The 17374-nt window shown below is 42.2% G+C and overlaps 1 protein-coding gene across 1 annotated transcript in view; it reads right to left on the bottom strand.

Moving 5' to 3' along the window:
* Positions 1–17374, bottom strand: part of ADAMTS17 (ADAM metallopeptidase with thrombospondin type 1 motif 17) — a 190859-nt gene that overhangs the window by 35075 nt on the left and 138410 nt on the right. Inside the window, exons 18-20 of the mRNA XM_014946094.1 lie at positions 11379–11536; positions 6826–6985; positions 4723–4858 (exon numbers count right to left, since the gene is read on the bottom strand). Of these exons, the coding sequence (XP_014801580.1) occupies positions 4723–4858; positions 6826–6985; positions 11379–11536 (454 nt within the window). The remainder of the gene's footprint in view (positions 1–4722; positions 4859–6825; positions 6986–11378; positions 11537–17374) is intronic.

The following is a 17374-nucleotide window of genomic DNA, read 5'->3' as shown; positions in this document are numbered from 1 at the left end:
GTGGTAGATTTAATCTATTTGGTTATTAGTAAAGAGCTCCTTTTGCTGCACTGGAAAAATGTAAGTTGGAGAAACTGGTAATATGCTGGGAAACAAGGGTATCAATACATAAATTGTGTGGTAGGCAAGAGCTGGCCACAGTTAGTGCTGTAAAGGACCATCAGGTATGAACAGAATGTAGGTTGGTTAGTGGTGGACTTCCTGAAAGATCTGTCTTGCATTTGGTCTAATTTAGTATTTTCATTAATAACCTTGGCACAAAAAGAAAAAAAAAACTGCTGAAAAATCAGGAAAAATTCTGACAATACAAAGTCTAAAAGCATTGTCAATGCAATGAAGGATTAGGATGTCATCCAGGAAGAGCTGAATAACCTCGAGTACTGCAATAACAGAGATAGGATAAAAACTAATAGCATGCAGTGCAAGGTTGGGTGCTTGGGGACTAATAACAAGCATTTCTGTTTTAAAGTAGGATTCATATGTTGAAACAAATGGGGAGGAAAACATCTAGCATGACTGTAAGCCACAAATACAATGCAGCCTTTAAAAAAGCAAAGCACGTATTTGGAGAGTTACTGCCAATGAAGATGGAAGAGTATGAGCCCAGAGAAACTGGGTTTCTCCATAAAATTCTGGTCACCTATGCACTCAAATTATGAATTTAAATAACATAAATTAAGAGCACCGGTAGAGAAGGAGACCAAGGGAATGAAAAATTGATGCACAATCTCTGATCCAATAAAAAGTTAAAGAAAAGCAATGGATTTAGCCCAGCAAAATGATGGAAGGAGGAGATACATTGGTTTGCTGTATCATATGGCACTTAGCCCAAGGCAAAGAGCTAGGGAGGGAAAATACTGTATAAGCAAAGGAACAGAGCTGATGCAAGAACAAATGGCTGAAACATGACAATGAATAATTAAGGCTGGAAAGAAAAGTTCCTGACCCACACGAACAGCAAGGTCACAGAGGAGCCTTCCAGTGAGGGAAGGAGATTGTGGAGCAAAAAGGAGTCTATGACATGCTGCTGGTAGTAGCAGAAAACTAACCCTTGGACTCAGGAGATACTTTCAAGTCCTAAACAGTGAAAATAAGGGCTCAGGTCTCCTGTGGTTTTCTGTAGATGAAGGCAGGGATTTCTGGCTTTTATGCTGCTGTTAAGCATCCGTGTAGGAACATCACATATTCAGCAGGTCCCTGAAAGAACTCAACCTCTATTAAAATCTCTTACAGCAAAGAGGAGGAAAATTAACAGTGTTTGCATACAGGCCATTACAAGTCTAACAGTTGGGAAAATTCACGTGGTTTTGGTTCTCTTCCTGCATTAGAGGGGAGCAGATTGATATTCATAGACCCAACCATGCATGTTGAAGTGTGTGGCCACTGGCCGACCTATGTTTTCAGTAATAACAGCTGATGTGATCTGTGATTTCTGAGTCCTGTGCCAACATGAGTGCTGGGTTTGCCTATATATTTGGGTTGGTGTTCAGTGTGCTGGAAACAACCCATACGCACCGCATGCAAGAATCCAGATTCCATCTGGTTACAGCAGGGTTTTGTAAAAAATATCTAAAGAGCTAGGCAAAGGATTAGAATAAAGAGGTGCTAATAGGGTGCAGTTGGGACAGGAAAGGAAGCTGTAAAGAATTTAATGGAAAAAGAGGGTCAAGGAACATAAAAAATAAAATAGGAAGAAAAAGAGGCATTTTTTTAAAAGGTGAAAGAGTAACAATAATAAAGAATGAAAGATTCTTTTATTTTTGCCAGTTTCAACAAAACCCTTAAGAAAATTCTCTTCTCTGACGTTTAATTTTAAAACATGTCAGTGTATCCAATCCTTTTTTCAATCCTGCTTTGTTTTTTTCAGATGCTGGGTTGCAGTTGCAGAGCTCTAATCTTCTCCTTGGCCTCATGAAAATACTGTCCCCTGCCCCACGTTATTTGGCTCTCCCAAGAGGTGGCTGAAGTTCAAAGGGATATATAATTTGCAAAGCACTTTGGGATCGTGCTGGAAGAAAGACACTGTTATTAATATCATACCCTTTTTTTTTTTTTTTTCCTCCAGATCACTTTATATATATAACGTGGGTTATTATTTTTTTATTTTCATTACAATCTCAACAGCAATAGCCTCCTCCTCTTCCTCCATTTACTCAACATGATCTCACCCCATCCCAAAGAGTTTGCAATTCAGATAACATACGGATGTTAGAAGAAGCAAAGGGACAGTGTGGGACAGTAAATTAAAGTCACACAACACATCCAAAAGAGAAACAGAGACTGTCCTATGACCCACTCCTGTGCTGGCCATAAGACCCTTCCCTAGAGATAAATTCTCTGTAAGGTGATTCTTTTCAATTCTGAGTAAAAGTATAAATGTAGGTCAAAACACACAAAACAGAGCAGGTTTACTACAGAAAGGAAAGCATTGTTCTTTCTTCTGCACTCAGGTAAAGGGCTTAGGTCTGAGTGGAAACGGGAAAGGACCTTATTGTAACAAGATGCTACAATAATTTTACTTGAAACCCTAAAACAAATTCAGGACTCATAAAAAAGCATTGACATGGTGAAAGAGAACGGTTTCTTTAAGATGTTCTTGGTCAGAGAATATGCTAAGCATGCATTTCTAATATCTGGGTGGGCAAACGCAAGTGGAAATTTAAATTCTACAGAGGCACAGAGAATGTGCTTCTGAAAATGTTTCCAGTCAAAAGCATGTTAAGTGTGAAAGTGTGGTCTACACGGAGGGAGTGAGAGAGTGTGGTCTATCAGATCATCAGCAAGGATTTTGTGGCCTTTCTGGGTACTAAGCACATTTGGTGTTTGCTGTCATTGCTCTGACAAAGACATGGACCGATGAGAGTGTCACTGTGCCAGTGCTAATTACTCCTGGAGACCACTGTGGTAAATTGTGGTTATAAATTACCTGGTAACTCCATTCACAAGAAGAGATATCTTAGAATAACATTAAGGACTGGACCAGAATCCACAAAAGAACACAATCTGGATATAGGAAGAGAGTATTCTGTTCTCAGGAGGTTTTGTGTGATTTAACCTAACCCACTGTCACTGCCTGGACAGGCAGCAATGTCACTGTGAAAGCGTGCAACAAAAAGGAGGCTTCATCCAGGGCTCAGGATCACGGAGGTCCCAATGAGAAGCAGCACTGTGGGTCTTATGGGTCTAATAGACTTGATGGCCAAGACTTCCCTTTGTTGCTCTCAACTAGGAGAGGCAGAAGCTGTCTACTTCTTCCAGAGCTTTATAATTTCCACCTGGAACCCCTCCATACACCTGCCTGGGCTCACTCCAGTCTCCTCCCAATGGTGTCACAAAAGGTCTAGAATAAATATTTCAAGCAGATGGTCCTTGTTTCTGTCTTTCTGAGAGAACGACATGACAGAAATTCCAACGTCACTGAATTTAGGAAACTTCCTCATGGAAATAACAGCTGTTTCCTTGAAGTCACTGGGAGTCTGGCTCCCCTTACACACCGAGAAGCAGGTGGGACATCTCATTATACCTTTCTGTACCCCTGAAAGCAGTACGGCCACAATATTGTGCAGCAGCAACAACAGGCAGCACAGACAGAAAACGAAACCTGAAACAGCCTGGCCTTATTGATGGATTACCTGACACTGGATTTCCCTGCTTCAGGGCACTTTAATCAGAGTGCAGGTCTAATTAGAAGGAAGTGTGTTGTTTCTCATTTTCCCCATTGTTTCTGCCAGCAGGATTAGCTTTGTAGGTACGTTTCTCTGGCTTGTCTGATTATACAAGATGCAACCGCACAGGTTGTTTTGAATATGCTTTTTTAGCTATTGTTGAGCTTTATGCTAAATTGATATTCTGTTCTAACTATTGTCAAAAATGGAGCGTCCACATTATTCCACAATGCAACGTGAGAGTGAACTTTTTTGTTCGCAAACTGAACAAATTAATTTGCCGTTATGTGTTTTGTTATTTTGCCCAGAAATGTCATTTTTTATATAATGCAGATCAAAATTAATTCAGCTAAAAGTGCTTGCCAAAGTAGAGAGAGCTTTCTATTATTTTTAGAACTTATTACTATTAGACTTCTAATTACTCCTATCGATGCAGAAAAGCACCCTTACTGAGGAAAGCATCTAAAATAAGTTTCTTCTTAATTTCTTGACTTCAGTGAGATTCAGGTATGTTTCCAAACTATACAGGTGTTGCCAGACACTGTACATCTGCACATGAAGAAGAGACACTTCTTGCCCAAAGATGCCCAGTCTAAACTACGCTAATACAGCTCAGGCACAGGACACAGCAGGTCAGCTGGAGGAACTTAAAGGTTGGGGGTTGTTTGTGAAGTTTTTTGTAGCACTGTTTGACAATTAATCAGCCCCTACTCCGTGCTGATTAAAAGAAATAAAAGGTTAGCTATGCATTCATTGCACTCTTCTTTAGCTTTATACTGCAAGTTGCTCTGTCACCCAGGAGGCAGCCAAGGGGAAAAAAACCACCATCCCAGCTTGCATGGAATCTGGCCTCACTGGCCACAAATTAAACGGACTCAGAGGTAAATGAAAATCTGACCTGCTCAACAAAAGGAAATGAATATTACAGCTGGTTACTATGGCTAACAATGTGTTCCAATACTTTCAGACATTTTCACCATGTTCACCAGATGGAGCCTTTGGAAATGGGCGATTTGTGAAAGAAAAGGATATTGGGTTTTATTTTTAAACTCCTTACCGTGACTGGCAGGGGTGTGTGTTACATTTCCTGACCTGGGGCTCGGGGCGATTCGCTCGTTGGCAGTCACTATCATTCACCAGTGTCATGGTCTTGTTAATAATTCGAGTACAGGACACAATGGTTTTCCGTTCACCTGCAAGTCAAATAAAAAACAATTCTGAAAAAGGCAACCAATGGCTAAGAACCAGTTAATGAGTGTCAACCAATTAATCAAAACTCAAAACCTAGGAGCTCCCTACTGTCTCTAAAAGATGTTATCTACAAAGACCTACTACCTCTGTAAGCAATCTTATTTCTCACTTCTGTCTTACCTTCATACTGTTCCTTTGAGTTTTTTTCAGAAAAGCTACAAATCTTTCCCCAGTAATTGTGAAATTGACTGTTTCACAGGAACAGCACACTGGGCTTTCTCTTTCTAATGTTTGATGTGAAAATGATCTTGAAACAATTTGCTTTCATTTCTGGTTCCTCCTCCACATGTACCTGTGCCCTGTAATCACCCAGGCCAGATGCTCCAGCTACAGAAGCTGAAGCCACGCAACCGTCCACCCCTCAGTGACTGATGACAGGAGAGCTGCCTCCTGCTGCTCCCCTTCAGAAAGAGTCAGGTTGAAAAGGAGTCACCAGAGCTTAAGAGTGATAAACTGGGCTTGTTTGTATTTCACAAAGAGGTGAAATTAAGCCACCAAAATAAATTATTTCTCATCTTCTGGTCCTCTAGATATATGACTTAAAAAACCTTGCCAAACAGGAGACATCTCAGGAGTAGTCAGCACTTCTCAGAGTTTCACCAAAACACAGCAGTGTGGCCCTCAGGCTTCAGCCTTCCACTGTGTGACATCAGGAAGGCTGTGCCACGGGGTGGCATGACAACGACCAGATGTGACAAAGAAAATGCCATCCCTGCACCATGACTTTGCCTTACTGCTAATTATTTTGGTTTCTCAGATCCTTTTCTTAACCTTGACTCTGCATCAAATGGAGTTTATGCATGATCTGCAGCAGATAATAATATATAACTCAAATTCTGTTAATAAAAAAATTATAAAAGCCTGTATGGAAGGAAAAAGTCCCTTCCCAGCTTGGATAAGTAGTAAAAGCATTTATAAGAGACCAAGGTGCTACCGGTGGGAGCCATGTTGCCAGGTACTGATTTGATTCCAATGTGGCTTGGAACACAAATCAAAAGAGTCACAAACAAGTTTCCTACTCATTCATGTGAGGGTTTAATGGCTCTAAGAAATTACTGTTTTAAAACACGAGTAAAAGTAAGTGTCCATTTTAAAATGAGCTATATTTACAGAAAAAAATTAATCCATGATGTCAGTACACTGAGGGCAGTGAGCCTTCAAACTGGAAGGTGAGCACTCTTTCTTTGTATCTTCTAATATGATAAATAATTTGGCCTGCTGGTGAAGAAAGACTGGCCAAAACGCATGGAAATGATCTCTTTTCCTCAGGGAAAAAAACCTCCTTCTTCCAGCTCTGAAAATTCACTGGTCAGTGGCTGACAAACCAGTCTCTGGTTTCACAGACATCAATTCCTCCCCTCAGGTTTCAGCAAATCTGCCTCAGCACATCCCAGGGATCATCTGAAAAGTGTGATTTGCAGCGTGCTTGTGTGCTCCCAGAAAGCCCACCCCACATTTAAGAGCGCCTGACGCAATCTCCAGGAGTTGTCACAGCAGCACTGCCCCCGTTCCATCCCTGGGGAAGGAAGTGTCTTTCAGGGAACATGCCTGAACACCTGTGAAAACTCTGCTCCAAGAATGTGACGGAGCCTTGAGATATGGGGCTGCACACAGCGCCTCGAGCCATCCGTGGAGCACTAATCCAGGTGCAGTTCCAGCCTACGGTAACGAGCCGACAAAGCCGTGTCCCTGCCAAAACCCTGGGTGAAAATTAACTGTGGGGATGTGGATGATAGCTGGGAGAGCTGGTGAGAATGAGCTCTCATTTGAGTTCATTACAGCAACATCCATTCCCATGGCCAGTTTCCTTTAGGCTTTGGCAACACTGTCTTCTGCAGGCACCTCTCTAATGGCTGGTGTCTGCAAACACCGTCCAGCAAGTCCCACCAAGCTTCCAAAAGAGCCTTACCTCCTCCACACTGCACGCTGCACCCTTCCCATCCGCTGTGCGTCCAGATGTACAAGGAATCCTGTTGCTTTTCTGGCTCGCTTCTGTTTTCAGCAGTATAGTTTACAGGAATGGTGTATTCATAATGAATTCCATAATTCTGGTCATGAAATAGCAGCACCTGGTTCAGCAGGAAAAGAAAAACTGTTACAACACACTGTGTACTGGGAAAGCCAACAGACTGCAGAGACAGTAACGCTGGAAACGCTGTCTCGGGCCAATTATTTCTAAAATAGAAGTACCTTGTGAAAGGCAACCAAACCTTTATCTAGAAACCTGAAATTACAGTGGTATTGGTAAACCAGGGCATCTGCAGGAGCAATAACTGCCTAGGATTTGTGAATATTTAAAACAGCCATGGAGATGTCTAAACCTGGAATTCGATGCACAACTTTGTTTAAGCCTCAAATGCGCTGAGCAGGCCACTGGCTATCTAAAGACAAACAGTAAGACAACAGGAAGGATTTAATCAGCAGTTCTCATATAATAACTATTTTAATGAGTATGTAGAGTTGAAAAGTGACTCGTCACACCTGTCCTACCCTTGTTTTCTAGAAAACAAGTTGTCTGCAAGCCTCAGGCAGAGACTCAGGCTTGTGGTTGGAGACCTTTGTAGAGAATGGGGAAGTTCTGGGTTAACACTCTACTGTTTATGGACCATGGTCCTGGGCATAGAATCATAGATTCATAGAATGGTTAGGGTTGGAAGGGACCTCAAAGATCATCGAGTTCCAACCCCCTGCCCTGGGCAGGGACACCACCCACTAGAGCAGGTTGCTCAAGGCCCCGTCCAGCCTGGCCTTGAACACTTCCAGGGATGGGGCATCCTGTCCTGCCTGAGCAGGGAGTCTGGAAGAGGCAACCTCTTCCAAAGGAAGGTCCCCTTCCACTTCAACCCTTCAGTGATTCTGTGAGCTGCAGCATTTACTGTTGCATTTGAGTTGGGTTGCAGCAGTCCTTAGTTTGAAGGCAGAAAAGTTTATTAACACGTCTGAAGGAACAAGGTGATCCTTCTCAAAGCAAAAATAACTAATGCAAAAAATAAGTCATGTGCCTCCTGGGCAATGTGGCACTCAAAGTGAGCGTGACTCTTCCTGCTGACAAGAAACCTGAGGATGACAAGGAAGAGCCATATCATACAGCTGCTGTCAACATACATATTTTCATACCCTGCATATTGCTAGAGGAAAGTGAAACCTGCTTCCAGCAGCAGGCTGATCACATGTGATGTCTCTAGTGTTATTACTCCAAAATTCACTGACTATTAACAGAGACAGAGGAACAAAGAAAAATGCTTATTTTTTCACCACAGGCAGATGACAGTTCTGGTCCTGTTTAGATTTACATGTTGGGTTTCATTTGGCCTTCACTTTCACTGGCTTGAGTCAGAAGTGTCTAGAAGATACCCAAAGGAGTATGAGGTCCATGGAATCTGAGTAATCACACTATTAACAAATGCCATGGAAGTACTACTGTAATGCTGATGGTGTGGCTTTAGACTTACTTATATTTATTATCCCATAATCTCAGCAGCATTAGACAAGTGAATTCTGCTGAGTCTTGTCACCTACAGAAATAGGAGCAGCCCCTTATCAAATAAGATATTTTGAGTAGGGCTATAATAAGTAAAGCAAGCTGCTGCCTGATTAAAAGCAAATTTGCAAATGTTTTTTTTCTCCCAACAATAATTGTTTCCCATTCAGATTTGCAGCAATCACTCCTACTTAATGAATAATCTCACTAAAGCTGTCATAAGCTCATTTAACCAAAAAATTAGCCCTATGTGCTGAAAGAAGGGGTCTAGCTTGCGGCCACTGAGATCCTGGAGGTCTGTGGAGGGAATGCTGTGGGGCTACACAAACTCAGCACCCATGAGTTGCTCTGCACAGTGCAGAAAAGCCCTGGGCAGAAAAGCACTGTCCAGAAGATGTGGGGAACAGAGATATGATCTTGCTTCAGCTACAGAGGGAGCTTTACTTCCAGAACTGAATACCAAGGTTGAAACTAGGCAGTCACCATTCCAGTTTCAAAGATGAATGCTGGTTTTTTTCAAACACAATTTAAAATACCAGGCAGTCAGAGGCAAAGAACTCAAGTCCTGCTCTGGCTTTGTTTATGTGCATGAGAGATGAACAGCTTGTTCTACAGAATTGATCAATCAGTCTTGCCTAAAGCATCTTTATGCTCTGGGAGTGTTTGCTTGTCCTCTGTTGCCGAGAGGAGGTCTAGCACAGGCCTAGTTACACAAACATTAATTTCTCCAAGAAATATACTTACAGCAATGCACTTGGAGAAATGCCTCAAGTATTAAAAACCAGCTCCTAAAAAGAAATCCTTATTATCTCAATATGGGTGCAAGACTAGTGAATCTAAAGGCCCATATGAAACCAATTTCATGCAATTTCGTAGCCATATATAATTGGGGTGTGTGTGTATGTGTGTATAATTGGTTTCAAATGCAGGTCACAATGGATTGACTGAAGCTTCTGGCTCTTTGTCAGTCCCGTGTATTCCACCACTGTTTGAACAACAGTTTTCTATTTAGAGGTAACGGGTAACCATCCTGCTCTCTGGCGTTGAAAGAATGAAACCCGCTACCCTGTATCAAGGAAAAGATTAATATCTGATTTGAAGAAAAGGCTTCACGTGTACTTTGTTTATGACTGGCAGTGATTTTAAGCCACATGGTTTTTTTTAATGGTCTGGTAACTTTTACTTTCCTCCTATTTAATCATTTCTGGGGGGAAGGTGAAGAAGGAAAACTTCCTCTGCTCATAAGTGCTGAAAATGCCAGTCTGTACGTGAAAAGGATACTCATGGAGAACCTCACAATCACTAGTTTCCTATGCTAGTTGCTTACTCCTTAATGAAGGGGAAAAGAGTATTTCTTTAAAAACAAAGCTCTACTGACGCTGAAGGTCGCAAACTCTGGTTCCAGATTTTCCTGCAGTTCACCTCAACGAAGTAATGCCCTGGAATGTCCAAGAGCTGGCAAAGGAACCCTACACAGCATCTTCACAAGTGGTACCAGAGCAACTCCTTTTTCTTACATGAGGTTAGGAAGACCTTGCCAGTACAAGATAGTTCATCATAGTCCTGGTTTCAGGAGGGAAGATGTGTGTTAAGGCCAAAGTCAAGCAGAAGCTGACTCTTCTGATGATGAAGATGGCTCCTGTATACACTTCCCTTGTGTGGGCAGACCTTGAATTACATGGTTGAGTCAGAAAGGTGCCCGTGTGCCCAAACCTGCACCACTGACTATTTCAGTAGTAACCTCTTTGACTCCAGCTTTACAGTGGTCTTTATGTGAACCTGGTGAACTCCCTCATCTGTCTGAGAAAGCAAAGAAGAAACACCTCATGTTCCTATGCAGCATATTTTCACATAGGGAAAGTACTGGCAACTGGAGTATTAGCATTATTTTTTGCATGTGTGTGAAAAGTTCAAGCAACTTTTGAGCTTTTCAAACTGGGCCACAAAATGTTGCACAACGAACAGCCAAAAAATTCAGGTGAGGAAAGGAAGAGACTTCTGATTTTTAGGATTGCTTACAGATAGCCTTCAGTGAATAAATGTGGCAAAAAGTCACAGGGAAAAGAAACAGTACACACAAAAATGTAATTGGATAAAACAGTTACAGGAAACAATGCATACATTAAAATACTCTATGTTTGTATGCAAACCTCACTATAGAAACTGTAAAGCTTTCTGCAAACTTTCAACTAGTAACACATACATGAGACAGGCATTATTACAGCTATCTTACAGATAGAAACACTGAGGTCACCACCAACATTGAGGGACTGGCCTGTGAGTCACCCCCTCACCCATCAGTGACAGGACTGGGAAGCCAGTCCTGTTCTTCTCACCCCTGTGAACTTCTCCCTCATGTTCTCATATGACCTCTTATAAAATGACATACCTGGCTAACAGGACTATGTGGAATATTAGGAAAAACTTTCAAGAACACCTTAAAATACATAAAATTTAAAAAACAACATAAAGAAAACCCAGAACATTTCCATGTGTAACTAAGTCACTACAGGGTGTCAAATTCAAATGTAGCATCTGTACCCCCCAAATCTACATCTCTTCTGTTAGAGCAACAGTGCATTTAAATACAGAATATGTTCTGGCACCAGCTGAGATTTTTCAGCAAATATCCTTTCCTGTGTGTGAGCAGGTATGTCCATGAAATAAAGAAGACCCCTGGAAACCTATGTCTGCAAGAATGGATCTGTCACATTGTCTGCAACACACTACAGGAGTATTCTGTACTATATGCACCTACTGGGACACTGCATGTTGTCCCACAATCCAGCATCATTTATTTTTACACAGGGAGCTGGGTTTCTCCAGCCTTTGCAACGCTGCAAGAGAATGCAAAGTGAGGCACGACAGCAGTTTAAAAAGCTCTGGTCAATAAGCAAACAATCAAAATTTAACTTTCAGCTAGGATATAAACCCTTTATGTTGCATCACTTAAGAAACACAAACAAAGGATATAAAGTTACCATCAAGTGCAGTGGTATTTTAGTTGGTCCTTTGGCAGAGATTTTCTCCCACAGACCCCTTCGCACGTACCGGACAGTAGTGCCTGCGATCTGAAACTCACCAGGAAGCTCAATTTTCCAGTCGCTGTTAATGGATCTCTTACTGGAATCTTTTAAAGCTGGAATGAATCAAACACCACGGAATAAAATGTTAAGCAAATTTGTAATTATAATATAGACTATTGAGCTTCTGTCTCAGCCCACCTGAAGTACAAGACGCAGTAGCCTTGTAATGGAAAAAAATTTGATTTAAAAGTAGTACCTTAAAAAGTAATACTAAAATACTACAAGCTAACAAGCAAGAACCATAGAATAGAAGAGACTGACTAGGAAAGTGCAAAACTTACTAGCCCATTTTTCTTATCCAAGCTGAGAGGAGCACAGATTGTAAACAGATAACATAATTAGAAAACAATCAGTTAGAGCTAGAATTCTTCCTGGAATAATCTAAATATTATTTGTCAAATGTTACATGGGAAACATGGAGGCACGTATGTAAAATGAACATGTATAACATAATTAGAAAACAATCAGTTAGAGCCAGAATTCTTCCTGGAATAATCTAAATATTTGTCAAAAGTTACATGGGAAACACGTAGGCACGTATGTAAAATGAACATGCCTGGAATATCTGGTATACTGGAAATTAAAAGTTAAGATTGCTTCAAGGATTATTCTCAAATCTAACTATTTAGATTTTCATCTTAGAAAAATGAATGGTACCATAAATTTGGACACATATACCCAATTGGCAGACATGGAGTAAGAATCTATTACCACAAAGTAGCTGCTTGAGTATGACCTGAAGATACTTCTGGTAAAACACTTACACACTTGCAGTGTTATACTCTTGCAGCTATTAAAACTGGCACTTGGAGTGAAATAGTATGAGAGCACCAGTGGCTGTAAACTGAAGTCTGGTTTGCAAGGCAGGCTCTGTATATTTTTATGTAAACTGCTCATCCCAAGGCTGACTGAAGCCTGGCAGCAGTTGGGTTCAAAGATTCTCATTCAGATAGTATATAAAGAAACCTATGGTGATCTTCAAGCATTAACATAAAATTCATAGATCATTTACCTCTAAACTCTCCTTCCAAACGTAGCAAAACAATTATCCTATTTTTTTTTTTTTAGTTTTCAACCAGAACCAAATTTTTGAAACTGTATTTTCCTCAACTTTTCTTGAGAAAAAGATCGATCAAATCTTGACACACATGTGCAGATTAGCAAGTGCAAAACAAAACTGTTCCTGAGTTTGTGTGCACTCCATAACGCAAACATCGAACAAGTTAACATTTAGTTCTCATAGTTATAATGAGAAGACAAGTTACAAAGCAGAGACTGGTCAGTGGATAGAATGTGAACTTGGCAGATCAGCTTAATACCTGATTGTGCTCCAGCCTGGAGGGCAGAATATTCCAACCAGCAACCAATACCTACAGGCACAACTCTAAGGGAACCCGTGTGTTGTTAAAATGGTCCCTAGCACACCCCAACCAGCAACCAATACCTACAGGCACAACCCTAAGGGAACCCGTGTGTTGTTAAGGTGGTCCCTAGCACCCTTATGGCCCAGGGGAACTTGAATTCTCCCAAACAACTGCTAGCATGGTCAGGATCCAGGACTATCCAGAGTCCCCTCTCAACAAGCAGTAGGCAGGCAGCCCGCCCCAATCCACTGGGACCCGAGAGCCCATACACAAGATGTTCCATGACCCTGGTGCCCAGGAATACTTCAGGACACATTCATTTTACCAGCTGAGCATCATTTGTAGTGTCTAACCTCTGGGGAAGTCTGGAGCAGGTGAAGGACACAATGTCCTCTGTGTCTCTGTGTGCCTTTCTGAGGATCTGTATCCTCTGAAGTTACTGGAGAAAGGTGGAACATCCTTCTGTCGTGCTGCAGACAACCTTCCTGACAGCTCTTATGGTCTCTTTGGCACATAGACTAGGGGTATGATGGCATCCTGGTATTTGCATGCTACAGGAATATAACTCTGTCTGCAGCTTGCTTCTCTTCCTGCTTTGTTCCTTGATCTACAAAGTACCTCCTGCAAACTTCAGACAAAATTCTGAAGCAGGATTGCTTTCCTCTGCCAAAGCCCAGTGGCTTCCAGGCAGATCAAAGCAGCCATCACACTGGCCTTGAGGAGCCGCGAACGTGACTAATCAAGGCTGCCAATGAGATAAAACTCATCAAACCAGGCAGTATGGCTGCCTAGTGAAGATATGGCACACACTCAAAAACAGGGTATAAGAGCTTGAATGACTAAACCTGTGCTTTGGCTCCAGCTCATCATCAAAGGAAGATAGCTTGCTGATGAAAACCAAAATGTTTAATCTTTGTGGACCTCTTCTCTGGGAAAGGTTTGATTTTGATCGCTGCAGGCACCGCTCCCTTAGTGACTGAGGAGACAGAGGGTTTGGAAACAGCTCTGTTCCCAAAGGTGCTCCTTGAGGATTGCAGGAATTACACTGCAGACTCAGCAGAGTATGTGGGTCAAAGACATTTTGCCACTGTTTGTCTTCATCACATGCAAGTGCCCCATTGGTAGGGGTCACCCCTGTCTCTTAGACACACAGTACAGCTCCTTCTCTGATGGCTTTTGTCACACACAGCTCTTCCAGGCCTGAGGAGATAGTATTGAATTCAGTGGGGTGAACACAGCCTTTTGCTCTTATTGAATGCTGTGCTTTCCGTCCAAGCATCCAAGCATTGCAGAAGCACTTGCAAGACTCCAAGTATCTTTACTGCCCTTTTAGAGAATAAGCAAAGCACCCAACAAAGAACACTTTCCCAACCTCCCTGAAAGCTCAGTGGTAGAAGCTGAGGAGACCACGACATATGCAGGATATATCTCTGACAAAACTTGTCTAACTCTGGTGGAAAAGCCCAAACAGGACAGCAGTTTTGAGCCCTTTTTGCCAAACGGTCCTCACTGATTTAAGCTAGCATCCACAGGATTTATTCTGCCTTGGACAGCTGGTTGCAGTTCTCCTGGGACACTACACCTCAACTAGGGTAGCAAAGCACAGCTTCTTCTCTTCTCCCCACTCTAGGTGCATTTAGGCAGTACCAAGAATCCACTGTTACATCTCTAAGCTTTTTCTGGCTCATAGTAGAAGAGCAAAATAAAAAGGAACCCCAGCAACAACCCATGCCTTCTTTTTTTCTTCTTGGCTGGAAGACAGGAACTGACCAATCTATTTCTAAACCTGGCATCTAGTCAGATCTTTATTTCCACCTTGGGTCCCTCCAGCTTGCTTCCCAGCCTGTGGACACAAACTGCCAAGGCATTTCCTGTTAAAGGTGGTTTTTAAGTGTTACAGCCAGCCAAGGCAGCCGGCGTGGGTTGCCTGTAGGTGGAGGGAAATTCTTCAGGCACTGCTCCCAGCACATGGAATAACGATTCCAAATTATGCTGGGCTCATTTCCAAAGTGCTGTACCCGGTTCTGAGTGGAAATAGGACCTGATTGGACTCACCTTTGTCAGGGTAATTGAAATAGAAAATCCTTCCATACTCAGACCTGGATTTACAATGCATTATGAGGTTATCAGAGTGATGGAGTTTTTCTTGGGCATCTTGTTTGTCCTATTGGGATATTCCTGCTGCTATTCTTCAGCTTAGGTTAATGAGACATTGGGTTATCTTTTCTTTGTGTCCAGTGGTCCTTGATAGAGAAAACCCTGGAAAGCTTAGAGAGGTTCTGCTGGCTCCTGACCATGAAACAAAGAGCTAAAAGCACTCAGAAGCTTTAAAATAGCCAGATTTTTATCTCTCTTTATGTGATGCACACAGGAGCAAGTCCTGCTCTCAAATATACACAGTCCTAATCTTCACCACCCAGTGGGAAAGTATCTGCTTTAGTTAAGGTTATGTGGTCACAATGAAGGGCAGTCACTAGCTCCATGTAAGGCTCTCCGTGCTGCAGATATCTGCCAAAGCCCAAGCCCCGGACAAATACCCTGTGCAAATCCTACCAAGACAAACAAAGAGGCTGGCTTCCAGAAGGCAGAGTATTTGTAAAACCCAAGGAAACACTGGCTCTCATTGTTCCACCACTGCTTTGCTATGTCAAATATCTTACGTGTAGGCGTAATCCTCTCCCAACAAGCTGGCTGCAGCGTTACAGGAAATACTAGCAGTAGTGATACGTGCTTCCTATCAAGAAGTGGCACAAATGCCAGTGTTTTTGACCTGATTTTGACATGATTTACCCTCTTTTTTCCCCCTGAATCTGGAACGAAAGACAGAGAACAAAAGCATCTTTTCCAGTGATATTGCCAACTTTGGTAGCATCTCAAGACAGAAAACCCATGGCACTAGGCCTGAAACCCTAAGACATGATCACTATATATATGTTTTCAGTGGCATCCTATACCCCAGTACTGGATATTAATGTCTCCTTTAGGCGCAGAGATAGAAGATTATAAGAAAAAGACATGGAAATCAGAAAACAAGGGTCTTGGTCTGAGATTTGCTACTGACTCCCTGCATAGCCATGAGCAAGTTGCAACACCTCAGTTCCCCCTTTTGCAAAACAGAGAGCAAAAAGCTTTGTAATCTTCCCAGAGTTCCTACCATAGGCTTGATAGATCTCTGGAAGTAAGTCCATCTTTCAGAGTGCTTTTCTATCCTAAAACCTTGTAGTGTCTCCGCTCTGAGAAGCTCACTTCGAGAGAACGAAGTGAAAACAATACCTAATACTTCCCAGGCTAAGGGACAGCTGGAACATGCACCTCTTCCAACCACTGCAATAAGAATATCAGCATGTGGAAGGGCTGAAACACTGTTTGATAAGGAAGGACAAAAATCATGTGTTAATGAGCTCATTGACAGCAAGAAAAGCTTAGGTTGGAAAAGGCAGGGCACATAAGCTGCAAAAGCTCACTGAACAAAGGAGGAAGTTTGGGATTTTCTCTTATTCTTTTGTTTTCCCACACAGCATAAAGAACTCAAGAGAGCTAGAAGAATTCCCCCATTTATACATGGCCATGCAGCTCTGAGTGTGCAAAGGATGTTTCAGTGTGCTGGGTGTTCTTTTGGGCCTTGGACAATTTTCCTTCAGACAAACTCCCTGCACTGCCCCAGACCTGCTGTGTGAATTCAGGGCAATGGGGCATTAGCATTTCTATGACTTGGTCTCTCTAGAAGTAGATGGGAGATAAAGCCCTTCATCCATTGCACAGCAATGAAACAAAAAGAAACACTGCTAACACTGGGGAGAATAGATAAAGGACCAGACTGACAGATGTACATCACAGCTGATGTTGCATTTTACTAATGCCCTTCCAATTTTTAATCTAAGCAATTAGTAACTAGACAACAAATTTGTTGACAGACTCTGCCCTACAACAACCTCACATAAAAATCTGACCCAACACCCACGTCTAAACCTTTTGTTTCCAACAGGGAAAAGAGGAGAGGAAGCCTGTTCCCCTCAAAAGGAACGCAGAAGAAGAAATGAGAAGAGGATTAAACAAATCATCTGGCCTGAGAAAATAGAGGCAGGTGGACTAGAGGCTGTGGGTAGCCCATCTCAGACTGCAGGATCAGGTCTTGGGTACAGCATCAAGTGAAAACCTGTTGCTGCAGGAAATAGCATCCCTCAATAACCTGACCATGATGTTGTCTATATCAGTTGCCCTGTGCTGCCTCTGCTTCAGTCTGAGCTGGGCACCTTCCCATCTGTATCTCTGTCATTCCTTTCTCTAGGTGCATTCTTCTCTTTCCCACTCTCTCCCAAAGTGTTGTGTGCTCCTGGCATCTATGTTCAACCCAGTGCCAAGTTTTGTTCAGGAGCTCTTCTGTCTATATAAAGTATTTTCTGGTCCTTTCAGGTTGCACTGGGCCTGTAAGTGTCACATACTGTCACATGAAGCAAATATCATGAAACAAAGACACGAAAGCAGAGAGAGATTGCAACAAGAATGAAATCAACAGCTGCTTCCTGG

The sequence above is a fragment of the Calidris pugnax genome, unplaced genomic scaffold (assembly GCF_001431845.1).
Source record: "Calidris pugnax isolate Ruff unplaced genomic scaffold, ASM143184v1 scaffold134, whole genome shotgun sequence".
NCBI lineage: Eukaryota > Metazoa > Chordata > Aves > Charadriiformes > Scolopacidae > Calidris > Calidris pugnax.
This window is presented reverse-complemented; position numbering and strand designations above follow the sequence as displayed.